At 47.1% G+C, this 21,169-nt stretch overlaps 1 protein-coding gene across 1 annotated transcript in view; it reads right to left on the bottom strand.

The window, feature by feature from the left end:
• Positions 1-4,546: 4,546 nt before the first annotated feature.
• PLSCR3 (phospholipid scramblase 3) overlaps positions 4,547-21,169 on the bottom strand; it is a 28,366-nt gene continuing 11,743 nt past the window's right edge. Inside the window, 6 exon segments of the mRNA XM_028702311.2 lie at positions 4,547-7,499; positions 10,196-10,357; positions 12,202-12,363; positions 14,225-14,445; positions 15,066-15,108; positions 17,164-17,441. Of these exon segments, the coding sequence (XP_028558144.2) occupies positions 7,437-7,499; positions 10,196-10,357; positions 12,202-12,363; positions 14,225-14,445; positions 15,066-15,108; positions 17,164-17,441 (929 nt within the window). The 3' untranslated portion in view covers positions 4,547-7,436.

The raw sequence follows: 21,169 nt of genomic DNA, 5'->3' as shown, positions 1-21,169 counted from the left end.
GGGTGGTGATGTCACCGGGGGAAGTCCGTGGTGATGTCATGGCGGTAGCACTTGGAGGTTAATTGGAGACGGGAATGAACGGGGGTCTGAACACCTCAGACAGTTCACGGGTAGGCAACCTAAGGCCCGGGGGCCGGATCCGGCCCAATCGCCTTCTCAATCCGGTCCATGGGCGGTCCGGGAATTAGCATGTTTTTACATGAGTAGATTGTGTCCTTTTATTTAAAATGCATCTCTGGGTTATTTGTGGGGCCTGCCTGGTGTTTTCACATGAGTAGAATCCTAGAATCCTAGAGTTGGACTAGACCACAAGGGCCATCGAGTCCAACCCCCTGCCAAGCAGGAAACACCATCAGAGCACTCCTGACATATGGTTGTCAAGCCTCTGCTTAAAGACCTCCAAAGAAGGAGACTCCACCACACTCCTTGGCAGCAAATTCCACTGTCAAACAGCTCTTACTGTCAGGAAGTTCTTCCTAATGTTTAGGTGGAATCTTCTTTCTTGTAGTTTGGATCCAGTGCTCCGTGTCCGCTTCTCTGGAGCAGCAGAAAACAACCTTTCTCCCTCCTCTATGTGACATCCTTTTATATATTTGAACATGGCCATCATATCACCCCTTAACCTCCTCTTCTCCAGGCTAAACATGCCCAGCTCCCTTAGCTGTTCCTCATAAGGCATTGTTTCCAGACCTTTGACCATTTTGGTTGCCCTCCTCTGGACACGTTCCAGATTGTCAGTGTCCTTCTTGAACTGTGGTGCCCAGAACTGGACACAGTACTCCAGGTGAGGTCTGACCAGAGCAGAATACAGTGGCACTATTACTTCCCTTGATCTAGATGCTATACTCCTATTGATGCAGCCCAGAATTGCATTGGCTTTTTTAGCTGCCGCGTCACACTGTTGGCTCATGTCAAGTTTGTGGTCAACCAAGACTCCTAGATCCTAGATCTCTAGATCCTAGAGTAGAATATGTGCTTTTAAAATGCAGCTCTGGGTTATGGGGCATAGGAATTCGTTCACCCCCCCCCAAATATAGTCCGGCCCCCCACAAGGTCTGAGGGACAGTGGACCAGCCCCCTGCTGAAACAGGTTGCTGGCCCCTGGGCTATTATTTCGCTTTGAGCACCTGCATTTATTTGATGTATGAGAAATCCAACTTAGAAACACTGATATGGAGTTGTTCTTTTGGAGGGGTGTTTTACCAATGTTTTTTTGGGGGGGCAGCGCCATGCATGCATGCACCAAGTCAGTGTGGACATGTTTAAAACCTGAGGTCTTAGTAGGCCACAAGCTTGATGCGAGTCCACAGTGCGATGCAACAGCAAAAAAGGCTACTGCAATTCTCGACTGCATCAATGGCAGTCTCGTGTCCAGACCAAGGGAAGTTATGGTACTGCTCTGTTCTGCCTTGGCCGGACCAGACCTGTATACAGTGGTACCTTGGTTCTCAAACTTAATCCGTTCCGGAAGTCTGTTCCAAAACCAAGGCACGCTTTCCCATAGAAAGTCATGCAAATCGGATTAATCCATTCCAGACTTTTAAAAACAACCCCTAAAACAGCCATTTAACATGAAGTTTACTCCCTAACGTGACGGGACGCAGGTGGCGCTGTGGGTTAAACCACGGAGCCTAGGACTTGCCGATCAAAAGGTCGCCGGTTTGAATCCCTGCGACGGGCTGAGCTCCCGTTGCTCGGTCCCTGCTCCTGCCAACCTAGCAGTTCGAAAGCACGTCAAAGTGTAAGTAGATAAATAGGTACCTTTCCAGCGGGAAGGTAAACGGCGTTTTCGTGCGCTGCTCTGGTTCGCCAGAAGCGGCTTAGTCATGCTGGCCACATGTACGCTGGCTGTACGCCGGCTCCCTCGGCCAGTAAAGCGAGATGAGTGCCGCAACCCCAGAGTCGTCCACAACTGGACCTAACGGTCAGGGGTCCCTTTACATTTACCTTACTCCCTAACGAGACCATCGATCCATCAAATGAAAGCAATAAACAATGTACTGCAGTCACACAATCAATCAGTAGCTGAACTGGGTTCCACACAGCCACAAAAACGCAAAATAAGTAGCAAAAATAGGCAGACATCAGCGTAACACTCAAAACGGAAGCGCAGCACTCAATACGGAGCGCGTTTGGCTTCTGAAAAAAGTTCGCAAACCAGAACATTTACTTCCAGGTTTGAGGCGTTTGGGTTCCAAGTTGTTTGAGTACCAAGGCGTTTGAGAACCAAAGGACCACTGTACTGTGTCCAGTTCTGGGTACCAGAGTTTAAGGAGGATGTTTACAAGCTGGAATGTGTGCAGAGGACAACTAAGATGACCAAGGGTCTGGGAACCCAGCCTGATGAGGAACGGTTGAAGGAGTTGGGGATGTTTATACTGGAGAATGAGAAGCCACCTTCAAATATCTGAAGGGCCGTCACCTGGAAGGTGGAGCAAGCTGCTTTTCTCCTGCTCTAGAGTAGGACTTGAACCAATGGATTCCAGTTATGAGAAAGGAGATTGCAACTCTAATATTCTATGATGCTATGTTCTTAATATAATGCAGCACAGTTAAATTGATGCATCAATTTTTCCATCAACACTTCCAATGCTTCTTCTAATAGACTTCCAAAGCAATAGCAAAACATCACAGAAGCTGCAGAGTTGAGCTTTTGGGAGGTGGTACTCCCAGAAGCTTGCCAACAAAGGTCCGTATAGTTAAAGCTATGGTTTTCCCAGTAGTGATGTATGGAAGTGAGAGCTGGAGCATAAAGAAGGCTGATGGCCGAAGAATGGATGCTTTTGAATTATGGTGCTGGAGGAGACTCTGGAGAGTCCCATGGACTACAAGAAGATCCAACCTCTCCATTCTGAAGGAAATCAGCCCTGAGTGCTCACTGGAAGGACAGATCCTGAAGCTGAGGCTCCAAGACTTTGGCCCCCTCATGAGAAGAGAAGACTCCCTGGAAAAGACCCTGATGTTGGGAAAGATGGAGGGTGCAAGGAGAAGGGGACGACGGAGGACTAGATGGTTGGATAGTGTTCTCGAAGCTACCAGCATGAGTTTGACCAAACTACGAGAGGCCGTGGAAGACAGGAATGCCTGGCGTGCTCTGGTCCATGGGGCCACAAAGAGGCGGACACCACTAAACGACTAAACAACAACAACTCCCAGAAGAACACTGCAGTATCTTTGCGTTTCTTCCTCAACCACGACAATGACGTTCTTCTCCTCATCCACGTGGTCAATACTGATTTCCCAAGTCCCAGCCTGACGCTCTAACCACTACACCCCACTGCCTTCCTAGACTCCTTCTGCTCTGGGGCAGCCCTATAAATTAAGTAAGTAAATCAATATGGGGAAACAAAAATGTCCCTTAGAGAAGGCTCTGAATATTTTCTTCGAAGCTTGAATTTGTTTTATTCTGCACTCTTTCATTCGATGTAAACCGCTTTGATATTCTTTCTTTAAAATATAAAGCAGTGTGGAATTGAAATGAACAGTAATGATAACAAATTCCGCTGGGGGAGGGGAAAAAAGATTTGTAGACCTTCCATTGTGGTGACCCGCAAACCAGGTTTAAGACAATTAGCTGGATAATAATAGTAGTAGTAGTAGTAGTAGTAATAATAATAATTTATTTATACCCCGCCCACCTGGCTGAGTTTCCCCAGCCACTCTGGGCGTCTCCCAATTGAGTGTGAAAAACAATACAGCATTAAATATTAAAACCTTCCCAAAATAGGGCTGCCTTCAGGTGCCTTTTAAATATAAGAGAGCTGCTTATTTCCTTCACATCTGATGGGAGGGCGTTCCACAGGGCGGGCGCCACCACCGAGAAGGCCCTCTGCCTGGTTCCCTGCAACCTCACTTCTTGCATGGAGGGAACCGCCCAAAGGCCCTCGGAGCTGGACCTCAGCATCCGGCCAGAATGATGGGGGTGGAGACGCTCCTTCAGGTCTCCTGGGCCTTTGAGGCCGTTTAGGGTTTTCAAGGTCAGCACCAACACTTTGAATTGTGCTCAGAAACATACTGGGACCCAATGGAGGTACCTTCAAAGGTAGCCCCACGTAGAGCGCATGGCAGTAGTCCAAGTGGGAGATAACTAGAGCATGCACCACTCTGGCGAGACAGTCTGTGGGCAGATAGGGTCTCATCCTGCGTACCAGATGGAGCTGGGAGACAGTTGCCCTGGACACAGAACTGACCTGCGCCTCCATGGACAGCGGTGAGTCCAGAACGACTCCCAGGCTGCGCACCTGGTCCTTCAGGGGCACAGTTACCCCATTCAGGACCAGGGAGTCCTCCACACCTGCCCGCCTCCCGTACTTCTGTCTTGTCAGGAGTCAACCTCAATCTTTTAGCCACCATCCATCCTCCAACCCCCTCCAGACACTCACACAGGACCTTCACTGGTTTTGATTTGAAAGAGAGGTAGAGCTGGGTATCATCCGCATACTGGATTACCCTTGGGATCTCTTTCCAAATCTACAATTCCAAGAACTCTGCTGGGAGAAGAGTGGTCGAGGCGACGGGAGAAAAGTTACAAGGCGACACAAAGGACTGCAGAACAACTACATACATTTATTCTTTGGTTTGCTGCGGAGGAACAGAAGGTGTGGTCAAGGAAACAAGGCACTCGCCTCTCTTGCAGCTCCCCACCCCCCGGAGGAACCGCTCCTTCTACAATCCCGTTCACCTGTCCGGCTAAACACCAGCTCCGAAGACGACAACCATGGCCAGGTCGATGAGATGCGAGCCAAGTTGTCCAGCTGTTTCCTTTGGCCAACAGTCAATTGTCCTGCTGCTCGCCTCGACCGCTCCGAAGTTTTAACAGCTTGGCGGTGGCTGGATTTCGTCACGTGCAACCCCCCGACATCGTGCAAATCGCCTCCCGCTCCTCCGCAGCCTCCGTCCTCGTGAGCCGCCACTGTCGACTCAAAACTCGAAAGGCTTCGACTTTTACCCTCTTTGTTTTCTTTTGGCGCAGTGGGGGGGGATGAGGAGGGTCTAAAATACCCCCATCCTTTTCCTCTCTCTATTCCCCCTCCCGTGCCCCAAACCCACCGCAAGACACCAGAGGTGTAAACATTTAAATATACATATATATATAAAACACACAGAACGTTAAGTGATATTATGCAAGCGTTGGGTTTCCTCGGCGTACGGGGAGGTGCTGCTGCAAACCCGACGGTAGAGGGGGACAACAAGACCCCCCCTATCCCTTTTTTATTTTTTAAAAAAGGATAGAGGAGCGTTTCCAGGTTTAGTGGTTAAGGCAATGTGGCGTGGATGACCAGTGTGCAGATCTGTGAAGTGGTTTGATATCTCAGTTTGGAGACCAGAGGCTTTGGCAGAAGCCCAGAAGAGATTAAATGGGGCTGAGGGCCTAGTTCTGACAGTGAACCCCCCCAGAAGAAAAAAATGTAAAAGGGAGGTTTGGGCAGGAGCTGAACGATCCAACATCCACGCTCTCTTGCGCTTTCTCTCATGGCACAACAACAAAGCCTGGTTTCTTAAAGTCATTTTCTCCACATTATACCTTCCATCTTTCTTTCTTTCTTTCTTTCTTTCTTTCTTTCTTTCTTTCTTTCTTTCTTTCTTTCTTTCTTTCTCTCTCTCATACTCACATACACACACAAACACACACACTCAGGCTCTGTCCCACTCATTCTGTCAGAGCACACTGCGCCACCGCGCAATGGGAATTTTGAGGCACCCACAACAATATTTCAAATTTTCCTAATGGGCCCTCGGGTCCAAAGAACGCTGGGGACTCCTGTCCTAAACCAACGAAGGCTAGTTTCGAAACCAAACGCCGAGCGAAAACAACCAGAAAATGGAGCAGAACTCGGGACTGCGGCCCTCGCTCACCTTGCGCATCATGCGTCTCAGAAATGGGACGCTAAACTCGCGCAGCAGCAGCAACTGTGGAACTCCCTCCCCCAGGGACGGCCGCCAACCCAGACAACTCTAAAAGAGGATTTGACACCCTCATGGAGGAGGCGAAGGCTATCTGGTCACAACGCCTATGACTCCGCGGTCAGAGGCAGCCATGCGCCCGAATACCAGTTGCTGGAATCCACAGGCGGGGAAAGGGCTTGTGTTCGAATCCTGATGGTGGTTCCCCATAATGGGCATCCGGTTGGCCCCTGTGAGAACGGGGTGCTGAGACAGACGGATCCTGACCCAGCGGGCTCTTAACTTTTTATTGAATGTTTACGGCCTGGCTACAGCTCACCATTGCGATGCCTGGAATCTCCCACGCCCAAAATTGCCTCTTTCATTATTGAAAAAGGCCGGCTAATGTTTTTTCGCGCATACAAGCGTCGTTGCTGGTTTCTGTGTTTCCAGAAAGGAACATCCCATTTCTCTTCTTGTCCCTGCGCTCTCCTCCCTATTGTCTCAGCCGGGAGCTTGAAACCTGACCCCGCAGCCTCTGTAAGCAACCTTAATTAAATCCAGCTCTCTGCCGTTGCAGAAATGAGACGCTGGCCTGATGGAAGAGACCTGAGAGGCTCCAAGCCTTGCTCCCTACATTTTAAGGCTCAGTGCGCCGAAAATGGCAGAAAAACGTGTGCGCAGCAACAGCTGTAGCAATATCCACCTCTTAGCGTTCCAGGGATGGACTACTCCCTCGGAGGCCCATTCACTTTTGGCACCTCAAAGAACAGGGATAAAAACCACAGCCTGCCAGAAGGCTTTGGTCCCAATCCAGACCCTGCCGAAGAAAACACCGATTCAGCCCCACACACGGCCTTCGCAAGACACCCAAACCTTTTGCCACAGATCATAAGCACCTAAAAGCCTCTTGCTGGGTCAGGCCAAAGGTCCTTCTAGCCAGAATCCTGGTCTCACCACAGCCAACCAGACGCCCATCATGAGGAGCCCCAAAGCAGGATCAGACCGCAAAGGCCGCTCTCCCCTCGTGCGGCTTCAGAAACAGGTATGTAGAATCGCTACTGTGTGAATTTCCCTAATTTTTTTTAAAGCCATCTAGGTTAGCGGCCATCGCCGCTTCCTGTGGCAATGAGTTCCACAGGTTAACGGCGCGCAACGTGAAGGAGGACTTGGGGTTGGTTTGGATGACCCTTGGGTGCCCCTTTAAACCGTACAAGTCTATGAACTCTGTGAGTAACAACCATCAGTGTGGGGTTGGGGGCCTCAGGCAGAAAGCAATACCCTGGGCCGCCCAAATCTTCCTCAAGCTGTTACGGATACAAGTCACTACAGAGAAGGAACCTAGTACATTTTAAATTTTCTCTTGTTTTTCCTTCCGTGTGGATTCGAACAAGGCGAGGGGCCGCGTGCCTAACTCAGCAATGCTATTCCGTCGCTCTTCCTTTCACAAACACGCAAACACACACACACACACAACCCGCTCCCCCGCTGTCATGTCAGAACTGGGAAAAGGGTCCATCGAGAAAAGAGGAAATCCCGTTTTTGAGATGGTTCTAGCTTGTGATCACCGAACTCCTCTGTCCGACTTCCCCCGTCTTCTCAAAAAACATGAAATCCTGCAGAGAGAGGAGAGGAAAAACCAACGGTAAAGTAACATAACTTATTTATTCATCTACAAATTCATTTTAATGTTTTAATGTTTCAATATTGTATTTTAATTTTGTTTTTAAGTTGTAATCATTCAACTTGTTTTTATTATTGCTTGTAAGCCGCCCTGAGCCCGGCCTTGGCTGGGGAGGGCGGGGTATAAATAAAAATTATTATTATTATTATTATTATTATTATTATTATTATTATTATTATTGCAATGGTGCGATTTATTGTCGGTGGGTTTTATGTTCTGCAGACAGACACACACACCCAACCCAGGTATCCGGATAGATCAGCTCCCCGCCAGATGTTTTGGACCACTGTATTTTTCGCTCTATAAGATGCAGCAGACCACAAGACGCACCTAGTTTTTGGAGGAGGAAAACAAGAAAAAAAAAATCTGAATCTCAGAAGCCAGAACAGCAAGAGGGATCGCTGCGCAGTGAAAGCAGCAATCCCTCTTGCTGTTCTGGCTTCTGGGATAGCTGCGCAGCCTGCATTCGCTCCACAAGACGCACACACATTTCCCCTTACTTTTTAGGAGGGAAAAAGCGAGTCTTATAGAGCAAAAAATACGGTAGTTTTTAGAGGGAGAATGCAAGGGCAAAAACATTCTTTAGAGGGAGCGCTGAGCAGAGCCTGTATGCATCCCAGGCTCTGCTCAGCGCTCCCTTTCACGGGCCGCATGGAGCGTGTGTGCGGCCCTTGCAGGCTTTTCCCTTCACTGGTGGGCTGCCCTTCTCCCTCCGCGGGGAAAAGCCCCCAAGCTCTGCGCGGCTCTTGGGGGCTTTTCCGGGAGGTGGGGGAAGGGACAGAGGGGCTAAGCCAGAAGCTAGAACAGCAAGAGGGATCTCTGCGCAGCCTGCATTCGCTCCCTAAGACACACACACATTTCCCCTTACTTTTTAGGAGGGGAAAGGTGCGTCTTATAGAGCAAAAAATACGGTACATTGGCACCTTCAGACGCCATGGCAGAGTTGTGATTCAAAACAGCTGGAAGGAGTGACTGGGGAAGCCCAGCCAGATGGGCGGGGTATAAATAATAAATTATTATTATTATTATTATTATTAGGCAGCTGAATGGTGAAGAGAGCAAGCCCCACGATAGTAAGACGACAAGATGCGTTTCTGAGAGAAGTTTGTACTGGATCACACCTGTTCCTGTTCTATATGCTGCTGTTTAAATTTTATTCTTCTTATTGATATATTATTGATCTCTCTCTCTCTCTTTTGCTTTTTATGGTTTTATTGTACGCGTTCATGTTTTTATTGCAGCAAACCACTTTGATTTTATACACAAACACACACAGAGTTGTAGCTTGGTTGTCAAACGCCTTGGTACTGGTACGTTTCGGCTCCTGAACAACTGAAACCCGGAAGTGAGTGTTCTTTTTTCAACCTATTTTTTTGGAAGCCGAACGTCCGACGGGGCTTCCACGGCTTCCAATTGGCTGCAGTAGTTTCCTGCAGCCAATCGGAAGCCGTACTTTGGTTTCTGAACATTTTGGAAGTCAAACAGATTTCCAGAGCGGATTCTGTTCGACTTCCAAGGTATGACTGTACAGTGGTACCTGGGTTTTTGAACGTGATCCATCGCATAACACACAATGGGTGGTCTGCAAATTCAATAGAGAAAACTGGAAAAAACCTCAGCGGGAGCCGTTTGACTTCTGAGGCGCGTTCGAAAACAGAACCATTTGCTTTTGGGTTTTTGGTGTCCGAAAACTGAAGCGTTCAACTTCCAAGGCATTTGAAAACCGAGGTACCACTGTGTATATATATATACTGATATAGTGGTCTGCACATAATAATATCAACAACAGCAACAAGGTGGGATAGAAGCGATATAAATTAAATGCAAAAACCAGAATTATTTCTGAGGGAAGGTGGCAAGTTACTAGACCTCAAGCAACCTCCAAGTCAAACCTGTCCTCTGCGCTTACATTTCCTTGCAAAACATCCCCTCCTTCTAATTTAAAACTTATGACACGTTCCCTGAGATGGAAGGATCTTTGTTTTGGAGGGGGTATTTTTGGGGAAAGTTTTGTTGGGAGCTTTTGCTGTTGTTTCTGATATTAACTGATATTACTGATATTTACCTTTGTATCTTTGTTTTTATGCGGAAATTGTCCAGTTTTGTTATGTCGTTTTTAATGGGTTTTTTTTATAACTAAAGGTAAAGGTGAAGGGACCCCTGACTGTTAGGTCCAGTCGCGAATGACTCTGGGGTTGCGGCGCTCATCTCGCTTTATTGGCAAAGGGAGCCGGCGTACAGCTTCCGGGTCATGTGGCCAGCAGGACTAAGCCGCTTTTAGCGAACCAGAGCAGCGCACGGAAACACCGTTTACCTTCCCGCCGGAGTGGTACCTATTTATCTACTTGCACTTTGAAGTGCTTTTGAACTGCTAGGTTGGCAGGAGCAGGGACCGAGCAACGGGAGCTCACCCCGTGGCGGGGATTCAAACCGCCGACCTTCTGATCGGCAAGTCCTAGGCTCTGTGGTTTAACCCACAGCGCCACCCGTGTCCCTTTTTTTTAAAATGACTACTTTGTTATATTTGTAATTATGTAAGCCACCTTTTTGTGTTGTAAGCTGCCTTGAGCATTCTTTTAACTGCGGAAAGGCGGCGTGCAAATAAATTGATGGTGATGATGAACTCACAATGAGGAAACACGCTCCCAAAAGCACTGCCTTGATCTTGACATCGAGGTCCATGGGAAACTGGATCCCAAAGTTGTCTGTGTCGGTGAAGACTTCCTTGAGGAGTCCGCTCCACTGCTTGCTGATCCTCCCGACACCTCGCGATTCGTCGCGGGTCTTCACCTGCAGGAAGGTACAGAGAGGTGCAGTCAGCAATGCAAGCCGTGACATCAGAGGCTCACCGCCCCAACACAGGAAGTGACCTCATAAGCCACCCCGCTGTCCATTCGAAGGAAGTGACCTCACACACCAGCTTCGGAAGCCACTTCCTGTTCCACCCAGGACAGGAACCGACGACTCCAGCTTTGCTTTGGATCAGGGTGGATAAAAATCAACGATTTAAAAAAAAAATAAATTTTGAAAAATCCAATTTTTTAAAATTTAAATTGGATTTTTAAAAAATTTAAATCGGATTTTTAAAATAAAATGCTTTTGGAGGAAAAATCTTTCTAAAGAGAGTTTTCTGTTTAAGTTACATTATAGTCCAAAGGCTATTCATGAGGAAATAAGGATTTGTTTTAAGGTTTTCATGTGTGCTAAAACTCAGTCTAAGTTTTGTGTGTGTGTGTGTGTGTGTGTGTGTGTGTGTATAGTTTAACTACATCAGTTAACAAGCATGGATACATATGCTATAACGTTATTGCTTTAGTTAAATAAATTGTTTAAATTGTTATCAAGGAAATGATTATTTTTCTCCTTCCAACTAAGTGCAGCAGAAAAGTTGTCCAAATATAAAGTTAACTCATTAAACCTTGCAATAATTATCTGTCTATGTACAGTGGTACCTCGGGTTAAGAACTTAATTCGTTTCAGAGGTCTGTTCTTAACCTGAAGCACCACTTTAGCTAATGGGGCCTCCCGCTGCCGCCGCGCCGCCGGAGCAGGATTTCTGTTCTTATCCTGAAGCAAAGTTCTTAACCCGAGGTAATATTTCTGGGTTAGCGGAGTCTGTAACCTGAAGTGTCTGTAACCCGAGGTACTACTGTAAATCTAAATCAAATAAGGTTTGAAAATGTGAAGAGAAAGACGGTTCCGTTTATCATATGTGGTGGTCCTGCAGTAAGGTTAAGGCTTACTGGGAAATAATATACAACAAAATGAAAAAGATTTTCCAAAATAACGTTTGGAAAGAAAACAACCAGAAGCTTTTCTTTTGGGAATTATAGGGACAGAACTACCTACCTACACACACACATCCCGAGACTTACATTGTTGGCAAAGGGCACTTTGCACATGCTCAGAAGCCGTGCGTCCTCTGGAGAAGAAAGACGTGGTGGGGCGAGCAAGAAGATTTGGCCCGTACATTAGAATAGTGCATAGCTGTCAACGTTTCTCTTTTTTTAAGGGAAATTCCCTTATTCCGAATAGGATTCCTCGCAAGAAAAGGGAAAAGTTGACAGCTATGGAATAGTGAGCATCCTTATGAACGATTGCCCAAAATTTAAGTACAGCTCGAAATGCCATTTGTCATTGAGTAGACCATGAGGTGTGATGTACAGTGGTACATCGGGTTACATACACTTCAGGTTACAGACTCCGCTAACCCAGAAATAGTGCTTCAGGTTAAGAACTTTGCTTCAGGATGAGAAAAGAAATCGGGCTCCGGCGGCAGCAGGAGGCCCCATTAGCTAAAGTGGTGCTTCAGGTTAAGAACAGTTTCAGGTTAAGAACGGACCTCCGGATCGAATTAAGTACTTAACCTGAGATACCACTGTATACATTTTGGCCAGTTTGTGCGAAGCTTCGCCACTTCTTCAGCCTCTGTGGCTAACCGTCATGGCCGCACCAAAGGCGACCAATATGGCAGCCTTGCAGGACGTCACTCGCTGTCATGGCTGCCACCTCACAGCTGATTTAGCGGTTGGGTACCATATCGAAGTGCCCTTCGCCAACAATGTAAATCTCGGGATGTGTGTGTGTGTGTGTGTGTAGAAATTTCCCAAACTGCCTCCCGCTCCCGTGAGCACCTCAAAGTTGACGTCCCCGCCACAGCTGCAGGCGAAGCAAGGCCCCAGAACGCGAAGCACCGTCTCCTTCTCGACGTTCTGGATGGAGAACTTGGGGTTGAAGGGGTGCCACGTCTGAACCACGTACCCGATGGTGGTGCCCGGGGGGCACTGAACTTCCAGCTGCGGGCAGAAGAGAACAGTTTTGCGTGTTAAATTGCTGTTTTTGGGGTTGCTTTTAAAAGATTAACCCGTTTTGCATTACTTTCTATGGGTAATTGAGTGCCTTGGTTTTAGAATGCTTTGGTTTTGGAACAGATATCCGAACACATTACCGAATTTTTCTCTCCATAAGAGGCACTTTTTCCCTCCTAAAAAGTAAGGGGAAATGTTTGTGCGTCTTATGGAGCGAATGCAGGCGGGAAAAGCCCCCAAGAGCTGCACAGACGCTCCGCGGGGCTCTTGCGGGCTTTTCCCCAAGGAGGGAGAAGGGACTGACGAGGCAGAAAAGCTCGTAGAAAAGCTCGCAGGAGCCGCATGCTCTTTAAATTCCCCCACCTCGCAGAAAAGCCCGCAGGAGCCATACACCCTTTAAAGAGCCGCACTCCCTTTCACGAGCCGCGCGGAGCGTGTGTGTGGCGCTTGGGGGCCTTTCCCCAAGGAGGGAGAAGGGCAGCCCGTCAGTGATGGGCTGCCCTTCTCCCTCCTCGGGGAAAAGCCTGCAAGTGCCGCACACATGCTCCACGCGGCTCGTGAAAGGGAGCGCTGAGCAGAGCCTGGGATGCATACAGGCTCTGCTCAGCGCTCCCTTAAAAAAATATATTTTTCTTGCATTCCCCTTCTAAAAACTAGGTGCGTCTTATGGTCAGGTGCATCTTATGGAGTGAAGAATATGGTGCGTTTGAGAACCAAGGTACCACTGTACTCGCCTTCTGCCCAAACCAAAAATTCCCAAACATTGCAAACTCGTAAGCGAGTCCCTCCCTCCTTTTGGTCATTTTGCCCTTTTCGGAACCCTTCCCAACTCTTTTAACAACATCCTCTTAATTCTTAATTCTAAATTATATTCCAGAAACTTGGAAGAACTCAAGGGGTCAAAAATAGTGGTTGTATCGCGCTATATTAGAAGCAAAACAAAACTTGTTTTGATGGATTGGAAGAGTCGCAAAAAGATTCCACTGAGCATATGGGTGGATAACATGGACAGATTAGCTACGTACAAAAGAATTCCTTGTCGGCGCAAAATAAGAATGGAGAAATACGAAGAAATTTGGAACAAATATCTAAGTGACAAGGCGGATAACAGTGTGAAATAGAGGAGGGAGAGAGTGATGAGACTCAGGCATAGGGATATTAAAGGTAAAGGGACCCCTGACCATTAGGTCCTGTCGCGGACGACTCTGGGGTTGCGGCGCTCATCTCGCTTTATTGGCCGAGGGAGCTGGCGTGCAGCTTCCGGGTCATGTGGCCAGCATGACTAAGCCACTTCTGGTGAACCAGAGCAGCGCACGGAAACGCCGTTTACCTTCCCGCCGGAGCGGTACCTATTTATCTACTTGTACTTTGAGGTGCTTTCGAACTGCTAGGTTGGCAGGAGCAGGGACCGAGCAACGGGAGCTCACCCTGTTGCGGGGATTCGAACCGCCAACCTTCTGATCGGCAAGCCCTAGGCTCTGTGGTTTAACCCACAGCGCCACCCGCGTCCCATAGGGATATTACTGTATCTTTAAAAAAAATTAAACAAAAAACAAAAACAAAAAACAATACAGTGGATGCTCGGGTTGAGAACGTGATCCATGCAGCATGCACATTCGCAACCCGCAGCGGCATGTCTGCACACACGCGGGTTGTGATTCGGCGCTTCTGCGCATGCATGACTGTTGAAACCTGGAAGTGACCTCTTCCGGTACTTCTGGGTTTCGGTGGTCCGTAACCCGAAAAAACGCAACCTGAAGCGTCTGTAACCCGAGGTATGACTTTATCCTCTTTGAGGCTTGGCGACCAGAACCGCACATGGCATGGACCGGGCAGGCGCACTGCTCACCTCCTGAAGGCAACAAGGGAACCAGCAACTGACGCATTTCAGGGGGCGCACCATGCGCAGGACCTCCCGTCCCGCCGGGTCGTCCAGCCGCATGGAAAAGCGCCGCAGGGATCCGCAACAGTTCCGCGTGCAGCAGTCGTTCTGCTCCTGGGCGTGGAAGATGTGCTGGCCCAGGCTGTTGCGCACTTCGTACTTGTTGTTGCCTTCGAAGCCTATGAACGCTGGGGAGGGAAAGACAGGGAAGAAATGGTGTCACTTACGGTGATGCGACAGGCCGGGCGGACTCATCGCCACCATCGACGGCCTTCCACGGCAACCTCTTTTCTTTTTTATTTATATATGCTTTTCAGATCTACACATTTCACTGAATTTGCAATCATTTCGACACTTTAAAAACCTGACTTCCTTCCCCCTCTTTCTACAGTTCCAAAGTGGTTTCCAGATAAGAAGATAATCAATAAGAAAAATTAATGGAAATAATTTGAGACTTTTGGAAAGCTGAAATAGCAACAGACTAAAATTAAAATTCACACCAGCATTTCTAAGCAACTTGGTAGGTTGGTTTAATCAAGAACATTTTTAGCAGGTGCAGAAAAGAGCACGGCGAAGGTGCCTTTCTGATATCAAGTGGCAAGGAGTTCCAAGGCTCACTAACGAGCTTCGTGGCCAAGTGGGGACATCTGAATTAAAACATCTGAATTACACAGCCACAGCACCCAAATCTCAAACTAGAGGGCAGGCCTTCTGTGTGTAAGCTTTAACAACAAAACTTTGGTCCAGATTTAGGAAACCACTTCCTGGTGGACTCTGAACGCCAACATCTCTGCCATTTGTCTCTCACCTTCCACGAGCTCCACTTTCTGGTGTATCAAAATTTGGTCAACCTGAGGAGACAGAGGCCACAAAAATCAGTGAAAAATAAAAATTGTGTGTCTCCCCCCACCTCAAAAAAGGGGGGGGGGAAAGAGAAATAATCCACAACATAGACCTAGGCCACATGTATTTAAAGCACTGTGATGCCAGTTTAAACCATCCCGGCTTTCCCCAAAATATAGTCTGGGAATTATAGTTTGTTGAGGCGCCCCCATTCCCCTCAGAGAGCTAGAATTCCCAGAGTTCCCTGGGAAGAAAAATGGAAGACGGTATCACTCTGGGAACTGTAGCTGTTCGAAGGGGAACAGGGAGGTCTCCTACCAACACCCCAATGAAACTATAGCTCCCAGAATTTTACGGGGGAAGCCGTGTCTGTTTAAAGAGGTATCCTAGCGATTTAGACATATGGCATTTCTATGCCTGAAAAGATGGGACTCCCTTGTCCTTTCTGAACCCGGACACACCCCGGTTTAGAGACACGGTTCAGCTCAGCCGACCTCACCTGGCAGCTTTCAACAGGGGCCACACCTGAGCCTCCACCTTCAAGAGCAGGTGTGACCTGTTTGTGTAGTGGTCATGTAGGATTGCTATGAGGAATTATGAAAAATGAAGCGAGCATCGCTTTAACTGGGTTTGGGTCATTGACATGATTTCTGATCCATCCCACAAGCATCTCTGCCTCATTTTCTCTATGCCTGACAGTCACGTGTAATAATAATAATAATAATAATAATAATAATAATAATAATAATAATAATAATAATAATAATAATAATATATTTATACCCTGCCCATCTGGCTGAGCTTCCCCAGCCACTCTGGGCGGCTCCCAATTGAGTGTTAAAAACAATACAGCATTAAATCTTATAAACTGCCTTCAGATGTCTTTTGCAGATAGGATAGCTGCTTATTTCCTTGACATCTGCTGGGAGGGTGTTTCACAGGGTGGGTGCCACCACCGAGAAGGCCCTCTGCCTGGTTCCCTGTAACCTCACTTCTCGCAGGGAGGGAACCGCCAGAAGGCCCTCAGAGCTGGACCTCAGTGTCCGGGCTGAACAATGGGGGTGGAGATGCTCCTTCAAGGATACTGGGCCTTTGAGGCCATTTAGGGCTTTCAAGGTCAGCACCAATGCTTTGAATTGTGCTTGGAAACGTACTGGGAGCCAATGGAGGTCTTTCAGGACCGGTGTTATGTGGTCCCGGCGGCCGCTCCCAGTCACCAGTCTGGCTGCCGCATTCTGGATTAGTTGTAGTTTCCGGGTCACCTTCAAAGGTAGCCCCACGTAGAGCGCATGGCAGTAGTCCAAGCGAGAGATAACCAGAGCATGCGCCACTCTGGAGAGACAGTCTGTGGGCATGGAGGGTCTCATCCTGCGTACCAGATGGAGCTGGCAGACAGCCGCCCTGGACACAGAATTAACCTGTGCCTGTGTAAAGCATTCTAACACAGACTATACGATGATCTCCGCCAGCAATTTCTAGATCAACTCCGTATCCCCAAACGGAAACCAGAGACGGAAGTCATACATTTCCTATTACTGGGGAATGATCAGGAGCTCACAGAGTTAGTGGCTAAATATCTCTATTTGGTTTTTTGTCGTCTAAATACAGCGCAGACGTCTGACCTCCATGGAGACAAAGATGTGGCGATAGATTGCTCTGCCTCCTTTTTTCTTTTAGCAAATGTTTTGCACCACTGGGGAAGTGGCAATTTGTTTTGGATGTGATGCCAATAAAAGGTTTGAAAGCAAATGTAATCTCGGGGTCGTGGGTTCGAGGAAAAGATTGGGTTGGACTAGATGACCCTTCCATCTCTGCCTGGGACCACGGAGACCTGAGCGTAGCCACCGATAGCCCTCTCCTCCACCTCCATGAATTTGTCCCACCCTCTTTCAAAGCCGTCCTTGCCTCCTGTGGCGGGTAGTTCCACAGGTTAACGGCGCACAAAGCGGAAGAAGGGCGTGAGCCGTCCCTCTCAAGCTGCTCAATATCCTTTCGGCCAGGGAAGCCGGAGGGTGAAGGCAGGGAAAAGCGCGAGGCCCGACGGCCGGGATACGGACCCTTACCTGCGCCAGGTACTCAAGGCCGGGAGGGATGCTGCTGGCCACAGGCAGGTAGGGGGTGATGCCCGCGTGGGGGTCCGGAGCTTGGTGGTGGTGGGGCGTAGCGGCGTGATCCCGAAAGGCACGAGGAGGCGGCTGGGGGGGAATTATTTGCCCCGCTGGAGGGCTGCCGGCTGGATAGACGTTGAACCCTGGGGTCGGCGCCGTGGGGACAGGGTGAGGTTGGTGTAGGGGATATGGGGGAGATGCAGTGGGATATCCGGGCTGTGGAACGTGGTACCCTATGGGATGGGGAGAGAGAGAGAGAGGGAGAGAGAAAGAAAGAGAGAGAGAGATTGTTTAAGACTCATCTACACCCGCAAATCCTTTAAAAAAATAAACATTACAGTGGTGCCTCGCAAGACGAAATTAATTCGTTCCGCGAGTTTTGTTGTCTTGCGATTTTTTTCGTCTTGCGAAGCACAGTGTCGGAAAAGTTTTGGAAAAGCTTCAAAAATCACCAAAGTCTTCAAAAACCTCAAAAAAGGCTACCACACCGCGTGCTATGAGTTGCTCCTCGAAGTCAAGTCGCAACTGTATTAACCGTGTTAAGAAAAAGGAAACAAACTTGCAAGACGTTTCCGTCTTGCGAAGCAAGCCCATAGGGAAAATCGTCTTGTGAAGCAGCTCAAAAAACAAAAAACCCTTTCGTCTTGCGAGTTTTCCGTCTTGCGAGGCATTCGTCTTGCGAGGTACCACTGTACTGTGCCTTTAAGAAACCAATGTTACGTTGTTGTTGTTTTATAATTCTTATTAAATTAATTAGGACATTCATTTAAACCAGGCTTCCTCAACCTCGGCCCTCCAGATGTTTTGGGACTACAACTCCCATCACCCCTAGCTAGCAGAACCAGTGGTCAGGTACGATGGGAATTGTACTCTCAAAAACATCTGGAGGGCTGAGGTTGAGGAAGCCTGGTTTAAATGAATATCCTAATTTGTAAAACAGAAAATTTAGTAAGAATTACAAAACAATTGTAGCCTTTCAGCTAGGAATCCCAGAACCGTGGCCCAGGAAGCGATTGCCCACGTCCAACAGGTAGAGCGTGATCTACCGGTAGATCACTGGACGTCTGTGGTGGATCACTGGTAGATCACTGGCTCCCTGCAAAGAAGCTCTACAACTTTGGCCCCCCTAAAAAAAGCTGAACATTTTTGCCCTGCACCCCAAAGAAACGCGGTAAAAAAAGTTCAACAACTTTGACTTGAACCCCTAAAAACAAGGCTTTCCTTCCTGGACTTCAAAAAGGGGAATAGATTACTGCCAGTTTTTAACTCTGTGAGTAGATCACAGTCTCTTCGGAGTTGGCCACCTCTAGCGCAGTGAGGAGGAACTAAAGAACCTTTTAATGAGGGTGAAAGAGGAGAGCGCAAAATATGGTCTGAAGCTCAACATCAAAAAAATGAAGATCATGGCCACTGGGCCCATCACCTCCTGGCAAATAGAAGGGGAAGAAATGGAGGCAGTGAGAGATTTTACTTTCTTGGGCTCCATGATCACTGCAGATGGTGACAGTAGCCACGAAATTAAAAGACGCCTGCTTCTTGGGAGAAAAGCAATGGCAAACCTAGACAGCATCTTAAAAAGCAGAAACATCGAAGTGTGTGTGGAAATTAGATCCTACGAAGAGTTAAAAGATAAATTAACGGGGTGGCTACAATTCCACCAAATTAATTCTTTATGGAATGAACATAAAAAAGTCGGCATGAGTAAGAACAAGTCCAAGTTCCAGTTAGAAATAATAGAAGGGAAGTCTAAACTCTTAACCAAAATGTATAACCAACTATTAGATTGGGACACAATGGATGAGGAAGTCAAAGAGGTTATGATCAAATGGGCCATAGACTTAGGACACCCCCTAGAGTATGAAAAATGGGAAAAATTGTGGAATAAGGACATGAAATTTTCAGCGTGTGTCGGACTCCGAGAAAACATGGAAAAGATGATGTACCGCTGGTACATCACCCCCAAAAAATTAGCTAAAATGTATAAAACCGGAGATAAGACCTGTTGGAAATGCAAAAAGAAAGAGGGAGACTTCTTCCATATGTGGTGGTCCTGCGATGAAGTGAAGAAGTTCTGGGGCTCTGTTTATGATGAAATAAAAAAGATTCTAAAATACACCTTCCCTAAAAAACCGGAGGCATTCCTCCTGGGAATGGTGGGGAATGAGATTAACAAGGACGACCAAACCCTATTTCAGTACGCAACAGCAGCCGCTAGGATACTGCTAGCGCAGAACTGGAAAAAACCTAATATCCCAACAATCAGGGACTGGCAGACCAAGTTAATTGAATATATTGACTTAGCAATAATGACGCAGAAGATCAGGCTTCAGAAGAACACCAAATTTATTAACGATTGGAACAAATTTTTTTCATACATGGAGACGATACTAGGAAATACTAAAATCACAGTAGGCATAATATAAAAACCGCGAGGTAAAAAATGATGATTAGTTAGAGACACTGCTGTATATACTGTTGAGATATAGGTCACGTCGTGGTGGTGGGAAGTCAAATAAGGTAACAGATTGTATAATGACTTTTGTACTTTATACTTATTTCTTGTTTTCTTTTTTTGTTTTTTGTTTTCTGTTTCATTTTATTGATAATGTATTTGTGTTTTTAGATGCCGGAATAAAATAAAAATTTTAATATTAAAAAAAAAAAGCAGAAACATCACCTTGCCAACAAAGGTCCATATGGTTAAAGCTCTGGTTTTCCCAGTAGTGATGTATGGAAGTGAGAGCTGGACCACAAAGAAGGCTGATGGCCGAAGAATGGATGCTTTTGAATTCTGGTGCTGGAGGAGACTCTGGAGAGTCCCATGGACTGCAAGAAGATCCAACCTCTCCATTCTCAAGGAAATCAGCCCTGAGTGCTCACTGGAAGGACAGATCCTGAAGCTGAGGCTCCAAGACTTTGGCCACCTCATGAGAAGAGAAGACTCCCTGGAAAAGACCCTGATGTTGGGAAAGATGGAGGGCACAAGGAGAAGGGGACGACAGAGGACGAGATGGTGGGACAGTGTTCTCGAAGCTACCAGCATGAGTTCGACCAAACTGTGGGAGGCAGTGGAAGACAGGAGGGCCTGGCGTGCTCTGGTCCAGGGGGTCACGAAGAGGCAGACACGACTAAACAACTCAACAACAAGAGCGCAACCCACTGCGAGACAGAAATTGCAGCTTAAAGGATCCCCTGCTTTAAAACCTCCATCAAAGAAGGAGAGCTGTGACCCTAAAACCTCTTCTCTTTCCATGGTTCATTTTGCATATCATAAATCCCTGCATATTTTACAAAAAACTAAACCATTCAGTCTTCCATTATTAATTCCACCAAAACTTATTTACACTGCTGGATTTATCTTGACACTGCCAGGGTTTTCAAATCTACACAATCTCCCCCCATATATTCAGTAAACATTATTATTAAAGGTTATTTATGTACGCTACTGCAGCCCGTGTTTTGTTAGCCCCAAAATGGAAAACGAGCGGGGTCCCTGCCAAAGAAGAACGGCAACTTAAAGTGATGGAATATGCGCAGCTTGCGGACTTAACGTATAGAATAAGAGAACAAGAACAACATACATTTAAAGAAGTTTGGAAAACGTTTATTGAATATATGGGAAATATATTAATGCGGGCAGCATTAAGATAAATCCAACAGTGCAAATAAGTTTTGATGGATGCAATAATGGAATACTGAATGGTATAGTTTTTGTCAAATATGCAGGGATTTGTGATAGGTAAAATGAACCATGGAAAGAGAAGGGAAGTCACTATTACCTTTAAATTGTAAAACGGAAAATTTAATAAAAATTATATAAAAAGAATTATATAAAAAGAAATACAGAATGGGAAAAATGGAGAGGTGTAAAAAAATCACAAAAACCACAGCACCTCAGTGTCCCCCTTAAACCAACCAACCAAAAATAAATATTCCTGCCGAAAGATGCATATTATAAAAA

This window comes from Podarcis muralis, chromosome 13 (assembly GCF_964188315.1).
Source record: "Podarcis muralis chromosome 13, rPodMur119.hap1.1, whole genome shotgun sequence".
Lineage (NCBI taxonomy): Eukaryota > Metazoa > Chordata > Lepidosauria > Squamata > Lacertidae > Podarcis > Podarcis muralis.
Note: the sequence above shows the minus strand (reverse complement) of the source record. Positions and strands in the feature narration are given on the sequence as shown.